We start from the raw sequence: 15,051 nt of genomic DNA, 5'->3' as shown, positions 1-15,051 counted from the left end.
TTTGGACTGAGGTAAATGAAAGGGAAAATTCTGCAGGACAAAAAATGTTCCCAAACATTTCAGGCCTCGTACTGGCATTATTGTCCCTTCCATTTTCAAATGCCTCAGTAGAAAGAATTTTCTCTCAAATGAATGTTGTTCACTCGAAACTGAGAAATCGTCTAAAGGTTAGGTCGGTAGAGGCATTGTTGCAGATAAGGTATGGGTTGGTTCATTATTATCAGTCGTGTGTAAACTTTCAGCCCACTGATGACATGATAAGAAATTTCGGTGCTAAAGGTTCTAGAGAGGAGGAGGAGAATGTCATTAATCTTGATTTAATGCAGTAAGAAACTGAGACTGTAGGTAACCATAAACCTAATTATTGTCATTATGATGTTTGTATTGCAAAGTTTTGGTTGGCCTACTGTAGCTGCAGGCTGTCTACAGAACAGTCATAATGGAAAGACCTAGTTTTTAAGTTTATATAGTTGTTAAATATTAAGTAACTGCTTTTTTTTGTAAGGAAAATGTTTAATTTTCTTCATCAATAATAAATTTATATGAAATAATGCTGTATTAATTTTGTGGGAATTTTTGTGGGATTTTAATTTCAGTTTGTGGAAATCTGTGGGGAAAAAATCTTTAATCTGTGGGAATTCGCCTCTACAAAAGTGGCAACACTGGTCGGCGGTACATTAAAGCAGTTATTGATGTACTTCTCTATACAGCATGTCAAAATGTTGCCCAGAGAGGGCACAGAGAAGGGGATGAATCCGACAATCGAGGAAACTTTTTGGAATTACTTAATGTGCTAGCCAAGTATGATCATACAGTTGCAAAAAATGTTAACGGTCCGGGGAATGCAAAATATACTCACCATGATATACAGAATGAATTATTTGAAATAATGGCAGGTGTGATCAGAAAGGAGATACGTGATGAGGTGAAACAAGCAGTGCACTTTGCCATCATGGTGGACAAAACGAAGGATATAGAGAAGAAGGAGCAGATCTCTTTTGCTGTGAGGTATCTCCATGATCAGGAACTTCATGAAGAATTCTTGGATTTTCACACCATCTGAAGGCCTTGATGCAGAATCGTTACTCCAGAAGATAAAAGAAACTTTAGCCAAATTTGAAATTGACCACAATACCTGTGTCGGTCAGTGCTATGATGGAGCGGCAGTTATGTCGGGTTGCACCAATGGGGTCCAAGAAAGATTCAGAAGAGATGTTTCACAGGCTGTATACATCCACTGCTATGCTCATAAGCTAAACCTCGTTTTAGTTGACTGTGTAAACAATATAAGGTCAACCTCTGAGTTTTTCGTCACCATCCAAGCACTGTACAATTTTTTTCTCCTCGTCGGTGGTGTATCGGGAATTTCTAAAATTCCTAAAGGAGCTGAACCCAGAAAGACCACATATAGAACTCAAACGGTTATCGGGGGGGGGGGGGCACGATCTTTTGAAGTGCCTGAAGAGCATGGAAGTTTCTAGTTAATTAATCAACGGTTCAATATTTAACCCATTCAACTCCGATGACAAGATGTCTTGTCATTTGGTCAAATAAAACAAAAAATCATAAAACACCAAAATGTTTGATCAAACACCAGAAAAATATGACGTCAATCCTCGCTTCGCTCGCAGCGAAGCGAGGACTGACGTCATATTTTTCTGGTGTTTGATCAAACATTTTGGTGTTTTATGATTTTTTGTTTTATTTGACCAAATGACAAGACATCTTGTCATCGGAGTTGAATGGGATAATTACCGAAGAACCATGAATTTTTCCACTGGTAAGTCCACAGTGGAGATAATATTTGATAGAATTTTAAGGGTATTCTAGAAGCTGTAAGAGTGCAGAACAGATCTTCCGGTAGATTGAATAATGAAGTGTTTAAGAAGGAAGAACCCCTTAAATGGACTGTATTTCCCTTGTTGAGTTATACGGGAAGGAAGGTATGCTCGTGGTGACCTGTCTTTGTATCTCTCAGCATCAATTTTTTTCTTAAAATCTTGAATAGTGTTTGCACACACTGTTTCTTTGTCTAACTTGTTCCAAGTATCTATCACTCTGCGTGGGAAGCTATTTTTTTTTTCTTTAGATCTCTTCTGTAATTATCTTTTTTTTTTTTCATGTCCTCTTGTTTCTCCATTGTTCCATTTCAATAAATCATGATGCAGTGATTGTTTGCAATTTTGGTAAAGGTTTGATGAAGTGCTTGGTTCAAGAAATTATAAGGTGAAGGTTCAAATTTTGGGAAGTATAATTTGGAAAAGACATGCAGATCAAATAAGTCTTTGATTTGTGGGTGATTTTGGCCAATCTAAGAGTAACCATTCAATTGATACTTCCATAGATAACTCTTCAGTTAGAGTAGTTTCTAGTAATCCAATGTTTGATTCATCTGTGACAGAAGATAATACTAGTTTAGAACCTTCATGAGATAACCTTGTAAATAATAACCTAGATTATTCAGAGCACAAAAAAAAAAAAAAAAATGTTCCAGTTGCATCTGTAGACCACCTGATGGGTTGGATTTGTAACTATAAGTCATGTGTTTACTAACAGGGGAGAAATGTAGTGTTTAGTGACCCTCCTGTGACTTGGTGAATCATTTTGTCATGTGGGTAAAAGTAAGGTGATGAGATGTACAAGGGGTGAAAGTGGCAGTAGACTGGAAGTGAACATTAAGGGAGAGCGACTGGAGGAAGTGGATAGTTTTAGATACTTGGGTGCAAGTGTAGCAGGAAAAGGTGGAGTGAAAGTGGAGGTAGAATGTAGATTGAGAGAAGCGAGTAAATGCCTTGGTGGATTAAAGAGTGTAATGAGGAATAGACATTTAGGAATGGATGCGAAGAGGAGACTGTATGAAGGAGTGATTGTGCCAACAGCACTGTATGGGGCAGAAACGTGGAACATAAGAGAAGAAGAGAGAAGGAGTTTGAATGTGTTTGAGATGAGGTGTCTGAGAAGTATGGTGGGGGTTACTAGGCTGGATAGAGTGAGAAATGAGGAGGTGAGGAGGAGAACAGGGGTGAAAAAGGATTTGGGAGATAGGGTTGATGAAAGAATATTAGGATGATTTGGACACATGGAAAGAATGAGTGAAGAAAGACTAGTAAAAGAGGTATGGAAGGCAGATGTGGAGGGAGTGAACATGAGGGGACGTCCTAGGATGAGGTGGATGGATGGGGTGAAGGGGGCTTTGGGGAAGAGGGGAATGTCTGTTGAGGAAGGAAGGGAGAGGACGGAGGACAGAGGTGAGTGGAGAATGGTTGTATATGGATGATGTTGTGATTGCATGAGGAGGAATGGGCGGGGGAGGGTAGTATGTGTGAGTAAATTTTGATGCAGCCCGAAGGGATTTCTCCCCGTCCTCTCCTTGTATGCAAGGGGGGACGGAGGGGGGTCGCCGATTCAATGAAGCGGCCTTGCTGTGGATGTGCTGTGTCTTGCGACACTGCTTCTGACCCAGGGCGGTGGGCAAGGTGCAGGGATGACCCATCATCCAGGAGGTGCTCAGATGAGAGGGAGGGTGGGAGGGGTGTGGAGTGTATTTAGGGATGAAATGGGTGGGAGTGTTTTTATGCCTTTCCCTTTTTGGCTACCTCCCTTGAAAGGGGGAAAAAGCCTTGGTATATGTGTATGTATGTCTGAGATCATATTTTTGTTTTGTACAGAGATCCTAACTGAGCAGTCATAAAGATATGCTAAGGACCTATCGGTTGCTATTAAGCACTCTCCATCAACCCCATAAACTTAATAAGTTTAATGGAAAATAGAAAGAAATGGAAGTTTGAGGAAATACTAAAAGTTACGAGGCAGTGCAGAAAAAAAAAAAAAAAAGAGAGAATGTGACAGTAAAAATATACCAGGAAATAATAAGGAAAATGAATGGCTGAATAAATACTGTAAGAAGATAGAGGACACGAGAAAGAGAATGGTGTATAATTTAGGATTCATTAGCATAGTTGGAAATAAGAAATCTTCATCAAATTTTTGCGGAAGACCACTACACACACACCAATCAAGGATGGCATAAACCAATGTTTGAGAGCTTTATGAGAATCTGATATTTATTTCTACAGCAAATAACTTTTCCATTTAGCTTGAACTCACCCCACCCTTCTTCCCTAACCTAAGGGTTGGTGGGAAAACAAGTAACATTCCCCAGAAATACCACCAGAAACTTATATAAAAACTGGTGGTTTTTTATATCCTTGTGCATTAAACTATCTCTAGTCAATCTATCATAACCTGTCCCTACAAGTCACTCTCTTCAAATATTCTGGTGCTTTCCAGTCATCCATACTCTCTAGCTCTCACATCCACCAATAGTAAACAGAATCAGATACCTGTTGCAATTTACCACTATTAAATCCTTCAAATGGTTCTGAAATGACAGAAGATAAAAAAATATATATAAAATCTATCCCAAACACCACCCTGTATATATATATATATATATACACATATATATCCACCTACAAATTGCATTGAGCAAAAACCAGCTCAGAGTAGCCCCAGTTCAGTTACAAACATCCAAGCTGGCCTTTACATACCCAGAAACCAAACAGGATAAACAATTGTGGCCTTATAGACCTCCCATTACTAGAAGCAATCATACAAGCCAATATATAAGGCCTTTAGAAAAATAACAATAAAATACTAAATAAATAATAATAATAATAATAACAAGAATACATAAGTGAATAAAATTGAAAATAATAATGATTATAACAAATAATAATAATACAGTAAACTTTCATGAAAAAGTTCACCATCGAGGAAGCTACAATATACATTGCCTTAACAAAGACTCAAAGAAATTCTCTCTCAAGCGGTACTTAGGAAGAACAAATACTATCAAAACAGCTGCAACACCATGCACAAATTCTTGTTGCCACAAATAATAACAAAACAATCCCGTTCAACATCCAGCTGCCCAGGATGTAACACTTCACCCCATACCATACAACACGTAATGGAAGACTGCATTATACACAATCATGCAAGCAAACTACACAACATACCCTCTATAAAGGATTTGTGGGAAAACCCAGTTTCGGCTGTGGCTTTCCTTGGGGAGACGGGACTGCTCAGACAGACAGTCTAGGGAAAGACAACAACAACAACAAACATCTTAGATTTATTCTTCAACAACAATGAGTATGTCATCATATGCCAACTAATATCACTCTTGGAAAAAAAAATCTTTAAAATGTGGGTGCTGTATCTCCAGGAATTCAATGAACACTGCTGAATAGATTATTGTAGTTATATTTACAGTAACACAAATTACAAATAACAATGGCATATACTCCAGCCAACTTTGCACTATGCTAAGGTAAACAGAACTGTATCCGCCATAACATTTCATGCTACTCTCTTATATTCTCGATGGTTTTTAGTAAATACAAGAACATGTGTGCACTTTATGGAACAATCAAGACTTTAATTATGAACAAGCAAAAATGTAATTACACAATAGGCCAATCCTAGATCACTTAAGCAACTGGACAACTGTGAGTGAACCAATTATTTCAAATGAGAGTATGGGTGCATGACGATTCATAAACCAAACAGGTCAATAACAGTATATCAATACTTAATAACTCAACGTACAATAATACAGAGAAGTTAACTCACTCGGGTCACACTGAGGAGGCCCCTCACCAGCGTGGGTCACACAAAAAATGCGATAAACTTTTCGTGGGGGAAATGTAAGTTTCTACATGATATCTGAAACAAGTCCCTCGTAAGAAAACTGAAAATTTTTCTGAGAATGCTGTACGGCACAGATCACACTAGGAATGACTCTCCACCGTGGGTTACCATGTGTCGTTTGAGAGAACGCTTTCTTGAGAAAGCTGCAATGCACAAGTCGCACTTGAAAGGCTTTACACCAGTGTGGGTCACCACATGATATTTCAGAGCACTCTTTTGTGAGAAAGCTGCATTGCAAAGGTCACATTTGAAAGGCTTCTCTCCAGTGTGGGTCATCACATGACATTTGAGAACACTCTTTTGTGAGAAAGCTGCATCGCACATGTCACACTCGAAAGGCTTCTCACCAGTGTGTGTCATCATGTGTCGTTTGAGAACTATCTTTGTTGAGAGAGATGCATCGCACAGGTTACATTTGAAGGGTGTCTCTCCAGTGTGGGTCATAATGTGATATTTGAGAGAATGCTTTGTGGAAAAAGCTGCATTGCACAGGTCACATTTGAAAGGCTTCTCTCCCATGTGGGCCATGATGTGATTTTTGAGATGACTCTTTCGTGAGAAAGCTACCTCACACAGGTCACATTTGAAAGGCTTTTCTCCAGTGTGGGTCATCATGTGATATTTGACATTACCCTTACGTGAGAAAGCTGCATCACACATATCACACTGGAAAGGTTTCTCTCTAGTGTGGGTAATCATGTGATGTTTGAGAGCATTTTTTGTTGAAAAAGCTGCACTGCAAAGGTCACACTCGAAGGGTTTCTTTCCCATGTGGTTCATTGCATGATATTTGAGGGAACTCTTTTGTGAGAAAGCTGCATCACACAGGTCACACTTGAAAGGCTTCTCTCCAGTGTGGGTCATCAAGTGATATTTGAGAGCAGTCCTTCCCGAGAAAGCTGCATCACACAGGTCACACTTGAAAGGCTTCTCTCCAGTATGGGTCACTATATGTCGTCTGAGAGAACTCTTTTGTGAGAAAGTTGCATCGCACAGGTCACATTGGAAAGGCTTCTCTGTAGTGTGGGTTACCATATGTTGTTTGAGAGAACTCTTTTGTGAGAAAGTTTCATCACATAGGTCACATTGGAAAGGCTTCTCTCCAGTGTGGGTCACCATGTGTCGTTTGAGATCACTTTTACGTGAGAAAGATTTGTCACAAAGGTCACATTTGAAAGGCTTTTCTCCAGTGTGTGTCATCATGTGATCTTTGAGAGCACTCTTTCTTGAGAGAGCTGCATTGCATAGGTCACACTTGAAAGGTTTCTCTTCAGTGTGGGTCATCGCGTGTTGCTTGAGAGAACTCTGTAATGAGAAAGTTGCATCACACTGGTCACATAGGAAAGTCTTCTCTCCAGTGTGAGTAACCATGTGTCGTTTGAGATTATTCTTTACTGAGAAAGCTTTATCACACAGGTCACACTTGAAAGGCTTCTCTCCAGTGTGAGTCTTCATGTGTCTTTGAAGAGTTGTATTTCTTGAGAAAACTGCATCACACAGGCCACACTTGAAAGGGTTCTCTCCAGTGTGAGTCATTACATGTTGTTGAAGAGTTACCTGTCTTGAGAAAGCTGCATCACACAGGTCACATTGGAAAGGTGTCTCACCAGTATCCACCATTGCGTGATATTTAAAATAACTTGTACGGTCTGAATGCAGCAGACACCACACACGATTATCTTCATCATATGATGAATATATGGAATCTTCCAAGGAAATACTGATATTTACCCTTCATCCTGAAAGAATATAGAAAGAATCCAACATCTAATTTTTTGAGAGCATGTATTAGTAGTAACACGAGTGTATATAAATACAGTGGGGTATTAACCAGAATGCAGTAGAAAGAAACAATTTGTACTAAAGGAGAAGCTTAACAGAAGAAGAGAGAAATAGAAGGTTGAGCAAATACTAAAAATATGAGGTTGTAGAGTTGTGGGGAAAAATGAAAAGACTGCAACATTAATGATTAATAACAAAATGCTAAAGAAAATGAGTTGTTGAATAAATATTGCAAACAAATAGACTGAGAAAAAGAGATCGGTGTACGTTGTAGGATACAATAGCATAGTTGTAAATAAGAATTTTTTTTTATCAAAATTTTGCAGACCACTACACACATACACACCAATCAAGGATGTCATAAATCACCATTGCCTCCCCTTCACTGCTACAATCTCAGGGTTGATTGTATGTATATATGTATGTGTATGTGTGTGTATATATATATATATATATATATATATATATATATATACATATACATATATATATATATATATATATATATATATATATATATATATACACATATATCCTTGTGTGAGAAGTAGGCTAAATTACTTCAAGTCAATCTAAACTTGTTCCTACACCTTGGATAGGTAGGAACAAATGAATGCAAGAACAAGGCAATCGGTCGAAGTAGAGTCTTGAGTTATATTTATTCAGTGAAAACAGCCACTTCAAATGAGTTGTAAATAATTTGCGTGAATGTTTGTGCCCCGTAAATCAACATATGATTTAATGCTTTATGCGAGTCGATGAATAAATATCATAAAGAAAAATAAACAAATAAGTATATAAATAAATAATGGAGGGTACAATAGCACAAACGATCGGAAATAAGAAATATTTGTATTTTTCTAAGAGACATGCACTTAATAATCAAGAATGTCAGAAATCAATGTTTGTGTGATTCCTTTCCTTGTTTTCATTTGTCAGGGAACATCTTTGACCCCCGCCCCACCCTCCACATACAGGATTGGCAAGTGAATGAATGAATTTTGGCAGAAATTGAGGACCATAATCAAAACTACGAAATGTTTATATCAATCATCTTAACTGGGGGAAGAATAACCTAGTCAGTCGAACCTTACCTACCTATATCTAGGTTAGGTTACACTCAACCCTCACCCTACAGTTTCATCAACAAGGAACATGATGGGAGTAGTCTGTTGAGTTTTGGTTATTCAGTCACTTGAAAGTAATTAAAGTTATTTTTCGTGAAAACTTATTTGTGCCAGTCGCAATCTTACTCGTAAATCACGAGAAGACATCATAAGCCTACTTTTTTGTTAGGTTATGGAGAATGACGGGTCAATTTATTGATTCACCCAACTATAGAACTTGATATCTGGCTCATGTGTTCCTAGTGATAAATGTTGTGAGATGAACGATGGTGTACTTCATTCCTGCGCAAATACGTAGTTTTTAAGATATTAAATATGAAAGATATGGAATTTGGTCTACCTCTCCTCCCGAACGTTCTGGGGAGAAATGTGGGAAAACGCGGTTTTTGGGTGAGGAGGAACAATAAATGGAGTAATGCGGGTTGGCAAAACATAAAATCATGAGAAAAACACATACGAATCTAATGTAAATACAATAATTTCACCCTTGTTGGCGGGAGTGCGCCGTGTTTTCGGGTTTATACATGGCAGCCATTTTGTGGTTTACATGCGGCAGCGAGGAATCGCTAAATATCTAGCTATAATCGCTAAATTTGGCGAAGCCCACTCCGGGCACGCATTGGCTTACCTCTCTTCCTGAACGATCTGGGGGGACCTGTGGGAAATCGGGGTTTTGGGGTGGGGAGGAATAACAAATGGAGTAATGCGCGTTGGCAAGAAGATATAAACATGAGAATAACACATAAGAAATGCATGGAAATACAATATTTTATCCCGTTGTTGGAAGGAGTGTGCAGTGTTTTGGGGTAAATCAGTGGCAGCCACGTTGTGGTTTACAAGCGGCAGCGATGAATCGATAAATATTTTGCCATATTCGCTAAATTTAGCGAAGCCCACTCAGGGCGCGCAAAAGTTGCTAATCTTACAATAGGAAATAAATAGTGAGCCTCATAAAGAAAGTGTCTGCATGACTTTTCCGCCATTTCATAACATCGGAAAAAGAGATTGGTATATAATGTACGATACAATAGCATTGCTCGAAACAAGAAATCTTTATCAAAACATTGCAACTTCAGGGTTGGTGGGAAAACAAGTAACATTCTCCAGAAATACCATTAGAAACCTGTCAATTGTATATATATATATATATATATACATATATATATATATATACATATATATATATACATATATATATATATGAATAATTCGCTAGTGGACAGCGACATCAATCATACAATCCATGACCGTCGCGCAGAGGATTCGAACCACCGCCTATAGACTCAAGAGAGTCCACAGCACCCGCCTTTAACCACTCGACCACAGACGTTAAAGGCGGGTGCTGTGGACTCTCTTGAGTCTATAGGCGGTGGTTCGAATCCTCTGCGCGACGGTCATGGATTGTATGATATATGTATATATATATATATATATATATATATATATATATATATATATATATATATATATATATATACGAGAAATAATGGAAGAATTACTGCCTTAACGTTTCGACCCTTAGGGTCTTGATCACAAAGCTTTGTGATCAAGACCCTAAGGGTCGAAACGTTAAGGCAGTTAAATTCTTCCATTATTTCTCGTATATTTTCCCCGCCTTCAGTTACATTTGTCATAGTTTAAATCAATATGTGCATATATACATACATATATATATATATATATATATATATATATATATATACATATATACATATATACATATATATATTGTAAGTGTATTTGGGCAGGAGTTTTTCTCTAATGCATATATCATTAGAAGTGATGGCTAGTTGTGCCTTAATTATTTTCTTAAAGGTATTTTCCATATACCTTATTATAGATTTGTTACTTAGAAAGAAAGGAAATTTATGACTTGGCTGTATGTAGTCATATTAGCTAGATCGCGATTTTGGGTTCAAGACCCTTCTTCAGTGGCTATAGGGATGTTCTTTTTTTATCAAGATAAGTATTAATCCGATGAGTCTAGTTAAAGTTCTAAGATTTATACTAGAGTTTCTTACTTGATAATCACTGTGGTATAATCACCTGGTATTTCGGGCAGTGACGAAATGTCACGTGCACTGAAGAGCCTCCGGGTTCATGTTGTGACGGAATGTGGCATGAATGTGGTTACAGCGTTTTGACTCATATTTGCACTAGTGGCGTTTTGTCTCATATTTGCGCTAGTGGCGCTTTGTCTCGTATTGGCGTTTGTGGTGTTATGCCTCATGTTTGTATCTGAAACGGTTTGTCTCGTGCTTGGAAGGGCTCTAAGGTCGTCTGCTTGTATATTTAAATTTGGGCTTAACTCTTTAATATACAATGCTTCTAAAATTGGGAGGCGTCTATCGTCAGTACCGACAATATGTATATATATATAATATATATATATATATATATATATATATATATATATATATATATATATATATATATATATATATATATATATACACATATATGCATGGGGGTGATTGGAGTGCATGCATCCTAGGCTAAGTTTTAATCCTAAGTCCTAGTGATATATAGCTTTTGCTTCCTAAATGCTTGCATGCTACCTTCATATGGTCCCCCTGTTTCATACAGAATGCATGCAAGTGACTGAGTAACCGATGGTATATTCAGTTCCTGCTACCTCGTAGGATGTCAAATTGGGAGAGGAATGACAGCAGCCGGGAGACTCTTGGGGAGTGATGGTCGGAGACCCTGTCTAGGGCATGGGCGAGTGGCTTGTGGTCTGTAAGGATAACGAAAGGCCGGCGAGGTGATTATTCCATTATTATTGGAATAGTACCCATTTATGCTGTTCCTTCATTTTCTTTAAGGTAAATGAGGAATGACAGCTGCCGGGAGACTCTTGGGGAGTGATGGTAGGAGTGGCTTGTGGTCTGTAAGGATAACGAAAGGCCGGCGGGGTGATTATTCCATTATTATTTGAATAGTTCCCATTTATGCTGTCCCTTCATTTTCTTTCTCTTGTTTGCTCCATGGTTTCTTGGAAGGTTATATGGTAAGGTTTCCGGCACTTTTCCATGTCATACCTTGCAAGGCAGCAGGGGGTTTGGATTCAGAGTTGTCCTTCTCTTAGCCTTTGTCTGAAGAGGCATACCCAACAAGACAGCAGGGAGTTTGTGTTCAGAGTTGTCCTCCTAGAAGGACAACTCTGAGTTTGTGTTCAGAGTTGTCCTTCTCCTAGAAGGACAACTCTGAACACAAACTCCCTGCTGTCTTGTTGGGTATGCCTCTTCAGACAAAGGCTAAGAGAAGGACAACTCTGAATCCAAACCCCCTGCTGCCTTGCAAGGTATGACATGGAAAAGTGCCGGAAACCTTACCAAATAACCTTCCAAGAAACCATGGAACAAACAAGAGAAAGAAAATGAAGGGACAGCATAAATGGGAACTATTTAAATAATAATGGAATAATCACCCCGCCGGCCTTTCGTTATCCTTACAGACCACAAGCCACTCCTACTATCACTCCCCAAGAGTCTCCCGGCAGCTGTCATTCCTCTCCCAATTTGATACTCGAATTAAGTATATCAAGGGAGAGGATAATCAGGTGGCCGACGCCTTGTCTAGAATCACATCCAGCATCCTCCCTGACCACAACATAGACTACACACGCATCGCCGCATCTCAGAATAACGACGGTGAACTACGCCCCCTACGTATGCACGACACCTCATCCTTACAGCTAAGACAGCTTCCTAACAACCCCGTACCATTGTGGTGTGACGTCTCCACAGGCAAACCCCACCCGTACATCCCCGCCTGTCACTGTAAGGATGTCTTCTCCTCCTTCCATGACCACAGTCATCCGGGCATCCGCGCGACACAACGCCTCATCACGGATCGAGTCGTCTGGTCAGGGATCAACAAGGATGTCAGACAATGGACCCGGACCTGCCTCCCCTGTCAGACGGCCAAGGTTACGCGCCACGTCAACGCACCACTCCAGCGTTTTCCTACACCCATGGCACGTTTCCAGTCAGTCCATGTAGACATTGTGGGCCCCCTTCCGCCTTCTCGCGGCATGCGTTACCTCCTTACGTGTATCGACAGGTACACCAGGTGGCCAGAAGCGATCCCCCTTCCAGATATATCCGCCGAGACGACTGCCCGTGCTTTCCTCTCCGGTTGGGTATCCAGATTCGGCGCACCTCACATCATTGTCACCGATAGGGGCCCCCAGTTCGAATCTGACCTATGGTCCAGCCTCCTCAAGTTCCTTGGCACCAAACGCAACCGGACTACCGCTTACCACCCCCAAGCCAATGGACTCGTGGAACGGTTCCACCGCCAACTGAAGGAGTCGCTAAAGGCACAACCCTCATGCGACTGGGTCGACGCCCTTCCCCTGGTGCTTCTCACGATCCGCGTCACGCCAAAGGTCGACAACGACGTTTCCCCATCTCAGCTACTTTACACTGAGAACCTTCGCCTCTGTGAGAATCAACACCGTGTGAGATCGAAACCTTTATTGGTACGACGTTTCGCTTGTTACAGCTGATAACCTCTCCCAGTTCCTTCCCCGTCGGCCTATATGTACTAAAGTGTTTGCCATATGTCTGTACTTGAAAAAGCTATAACAAGCGAAACGTCGTACCAATAAAGGTTTCAATCTCACACGGTGTTGATTCTCACAGTCTTGTCGGCTTTTGCCTTTGTGTTTCAACCTTCGCCTCCCTGGAGAAATTGCCACGCCTGCCGTCGGCGATCCTGAACGTCACGCCCTCCTCCAACTCATCAAGGAGACATTCGCCAACACCCGTCCAACCCCCCTCCCTCGTCCACCACAACCACAGCCGGAGCACCTTCCCCGGCCCTGTCTACGTGATTACGTCTTCCTCAGGCGAGACTCCAAACGAACTCCTCTTCAACGCCCATACGATGGCCCCTTCCGAGTCCTCAGCAGATCAACAAAACACTTCGCGATCAACCGAGATGCCAAACCGGATCGCGTCTCCATCGACAGCCTCAAACCGGCCCACCTCCCCATCACTACCCCTACCAAACCTCCAGGGCCACTACAATACCTCTTACAACATGGTCCTAACCCCATCCTCACCACCGAACCAAGTCATTCCCCACCCCCCGAAACACTCCCCTCCTGCCCCTAACTCCCCACCACCACAGCACCTGCAGCAGCCTCCCCAAACTCACACAGATCACACGTACGCGACGGCGAACCCTTATCCTTCTCCCATCCCACACCCTTCTACAACTGTTCCCGGCACCCCCCAAGATCCCCCCACCCCCACTCTACCATGCAATGCAACAATTCTCACCCAACCTTATGTCTCCACAGCTCCATACTCAACCGACCTCCCCCTCGCCAGGCCTCCGACCTCGACCACACCACCCTGCACTCGAGCCCCCCTCCATCAAGGCCCTCCTTTCTTCAGACATTCTGCGTGGCATCCATCCAACCCAGGTGCCTTACCTGCTCTCATCATCTTAACGGCTGCTTTCGCTTCATGCTTCACAGCACGATACACTTTATACACTTCAGCAGCCATTATTTTGCCATCTCGAGATGATCAAGCTAGGCATATTAATGACAATAATGGTCCGGCACTACTACAAGCAACAATTTTATATTTATTTGTGGCAGTGTGCCATTCAACTGCATTTTTCCTGTGCCGCCAACTTCCACATCACTACAGTGCAAAATGCATGACAACAGCACATACAAAAATAAATAATATGAACTCTTAAAATGCCTGCAGTACTACATCTGAAAAGACCAGGAGGCACAAAATAACAGTATTGGAAACAAAAAAGAGGCATCAGAAGCTGATTTATGTGTAACAGATGAGGAGAGTAAAAATATGTCAAATCACGAGAGAAATAGGTCCCACATACTCTGACCAGGTTTAATCACCAGACACACAAGACCCAAAACACTCAATCAACCCCACTCATTTTTTTTTCTATCCTACAATTACACTAACCAAAAGCAAAATAGAGGATCATGAAAACAGAATCAATGGCAGTAAAAAAAAAAAAAAAAAAAAAAAAAAAAAAAAAAAACCATGTCCATACAAAGATTTTATATATATATATATATATATATATATATATATACTTATATATATATAATGTATATATATAATATATATATATTATCTACATATACATATGTATATATATATATAATGTATATATATATTATTTACATATACATATGTATATATACATATATATGTATATATATATTCATATATACATGTATATATATATCAAGGAAAACACCAAAGGAAAATCACAAAAAATCTAGACCTATTTCATGGCATACAAGTGGAATACACACATGCACACATATATATCCACTCACAACTCGCATAGAGTAATAATCAGCTTAGAGTAGCCCCTGTTCAGTTACAAACATCCAAGTTGGCCACTACATATTCAGAGCCCTAAT

The 15,051-nt window shown here is 40.2% G+C and overlaps 2 protein-coding genes across 5 annotated transcripts in view; both read right to left on the bottom strand.

Annotated features, from left to right (window-relative positions):
* The window catches only part of LOC143031618 (uncharacterized), a 38,520-nt gene that overhangs the window by 20,884 nt on the left and 2,585 nt on the right, over window positions 1-15,051 (bottom strand). The window lies entirely within an intron of this gene.
* LOC143031616 (uncharacterized) lies at window positions 5,260-9,169 on the bottom strand. 4 transcript variants are annotated; one of them, XM_076195706.1, is made up of 2 exons: window positions 9,110-9,169; window positions 5,260-7,454 (listed from the first exon to the last, which is right to left on the bottom strand). In XM_076195706.1, exon 2 carries the CDS (start codon window positions 7,333-7,335, stop codon window positions 5,791-5,793), a length of 1,545 nt encoding a protein of 514 aa, XP_076051821.1. In that variant the 5' UTR covers window positions 7,336-7,454; window positions 9,110-9,169; the 3' UTR covers window positions 5,260-5,790. The 4 variants fall into 4 exon arrangements, with proteins under 4 accessions (XP_076051821.1, XP_076051822.1, XP_076051819.1 ...); XM_076195707.1 differs by having other exon boundaries at window positions 9,099-9,158; XM_076195704.1 differs by having other exon boundaries at window positions 9,082-9,157.

Source organism: Oratosquilla oratoria, chromosome 12 (genome assembly GCF_046742065.1).
Source record: "Oratosquilla oratoria isolate Oo_2021 chromosome 12, ASM4674206v1, whole genome shotgun sequence".
NCBI classification, from domain to species: Eukaryota; Metazoa; Arthropoda; class Malacostraca; order Stomatopoda; family Squillidae; genus Oratosquilla; species Oratosquilla oratoria.
Note: the sequence above shows the minus strand (reverse complement) of the source record. Positions and strands in the feature narration are given on the sequence as shown.

Coding starts and splice junctions, on each gene's coding strand:
- LOC143031616 (XM_076195706.1), bottom strand. CDS start 7,335: ATGGTGGATACTGGTGAGACACCTTTCCAATGTGACCTGTGTGATGCA.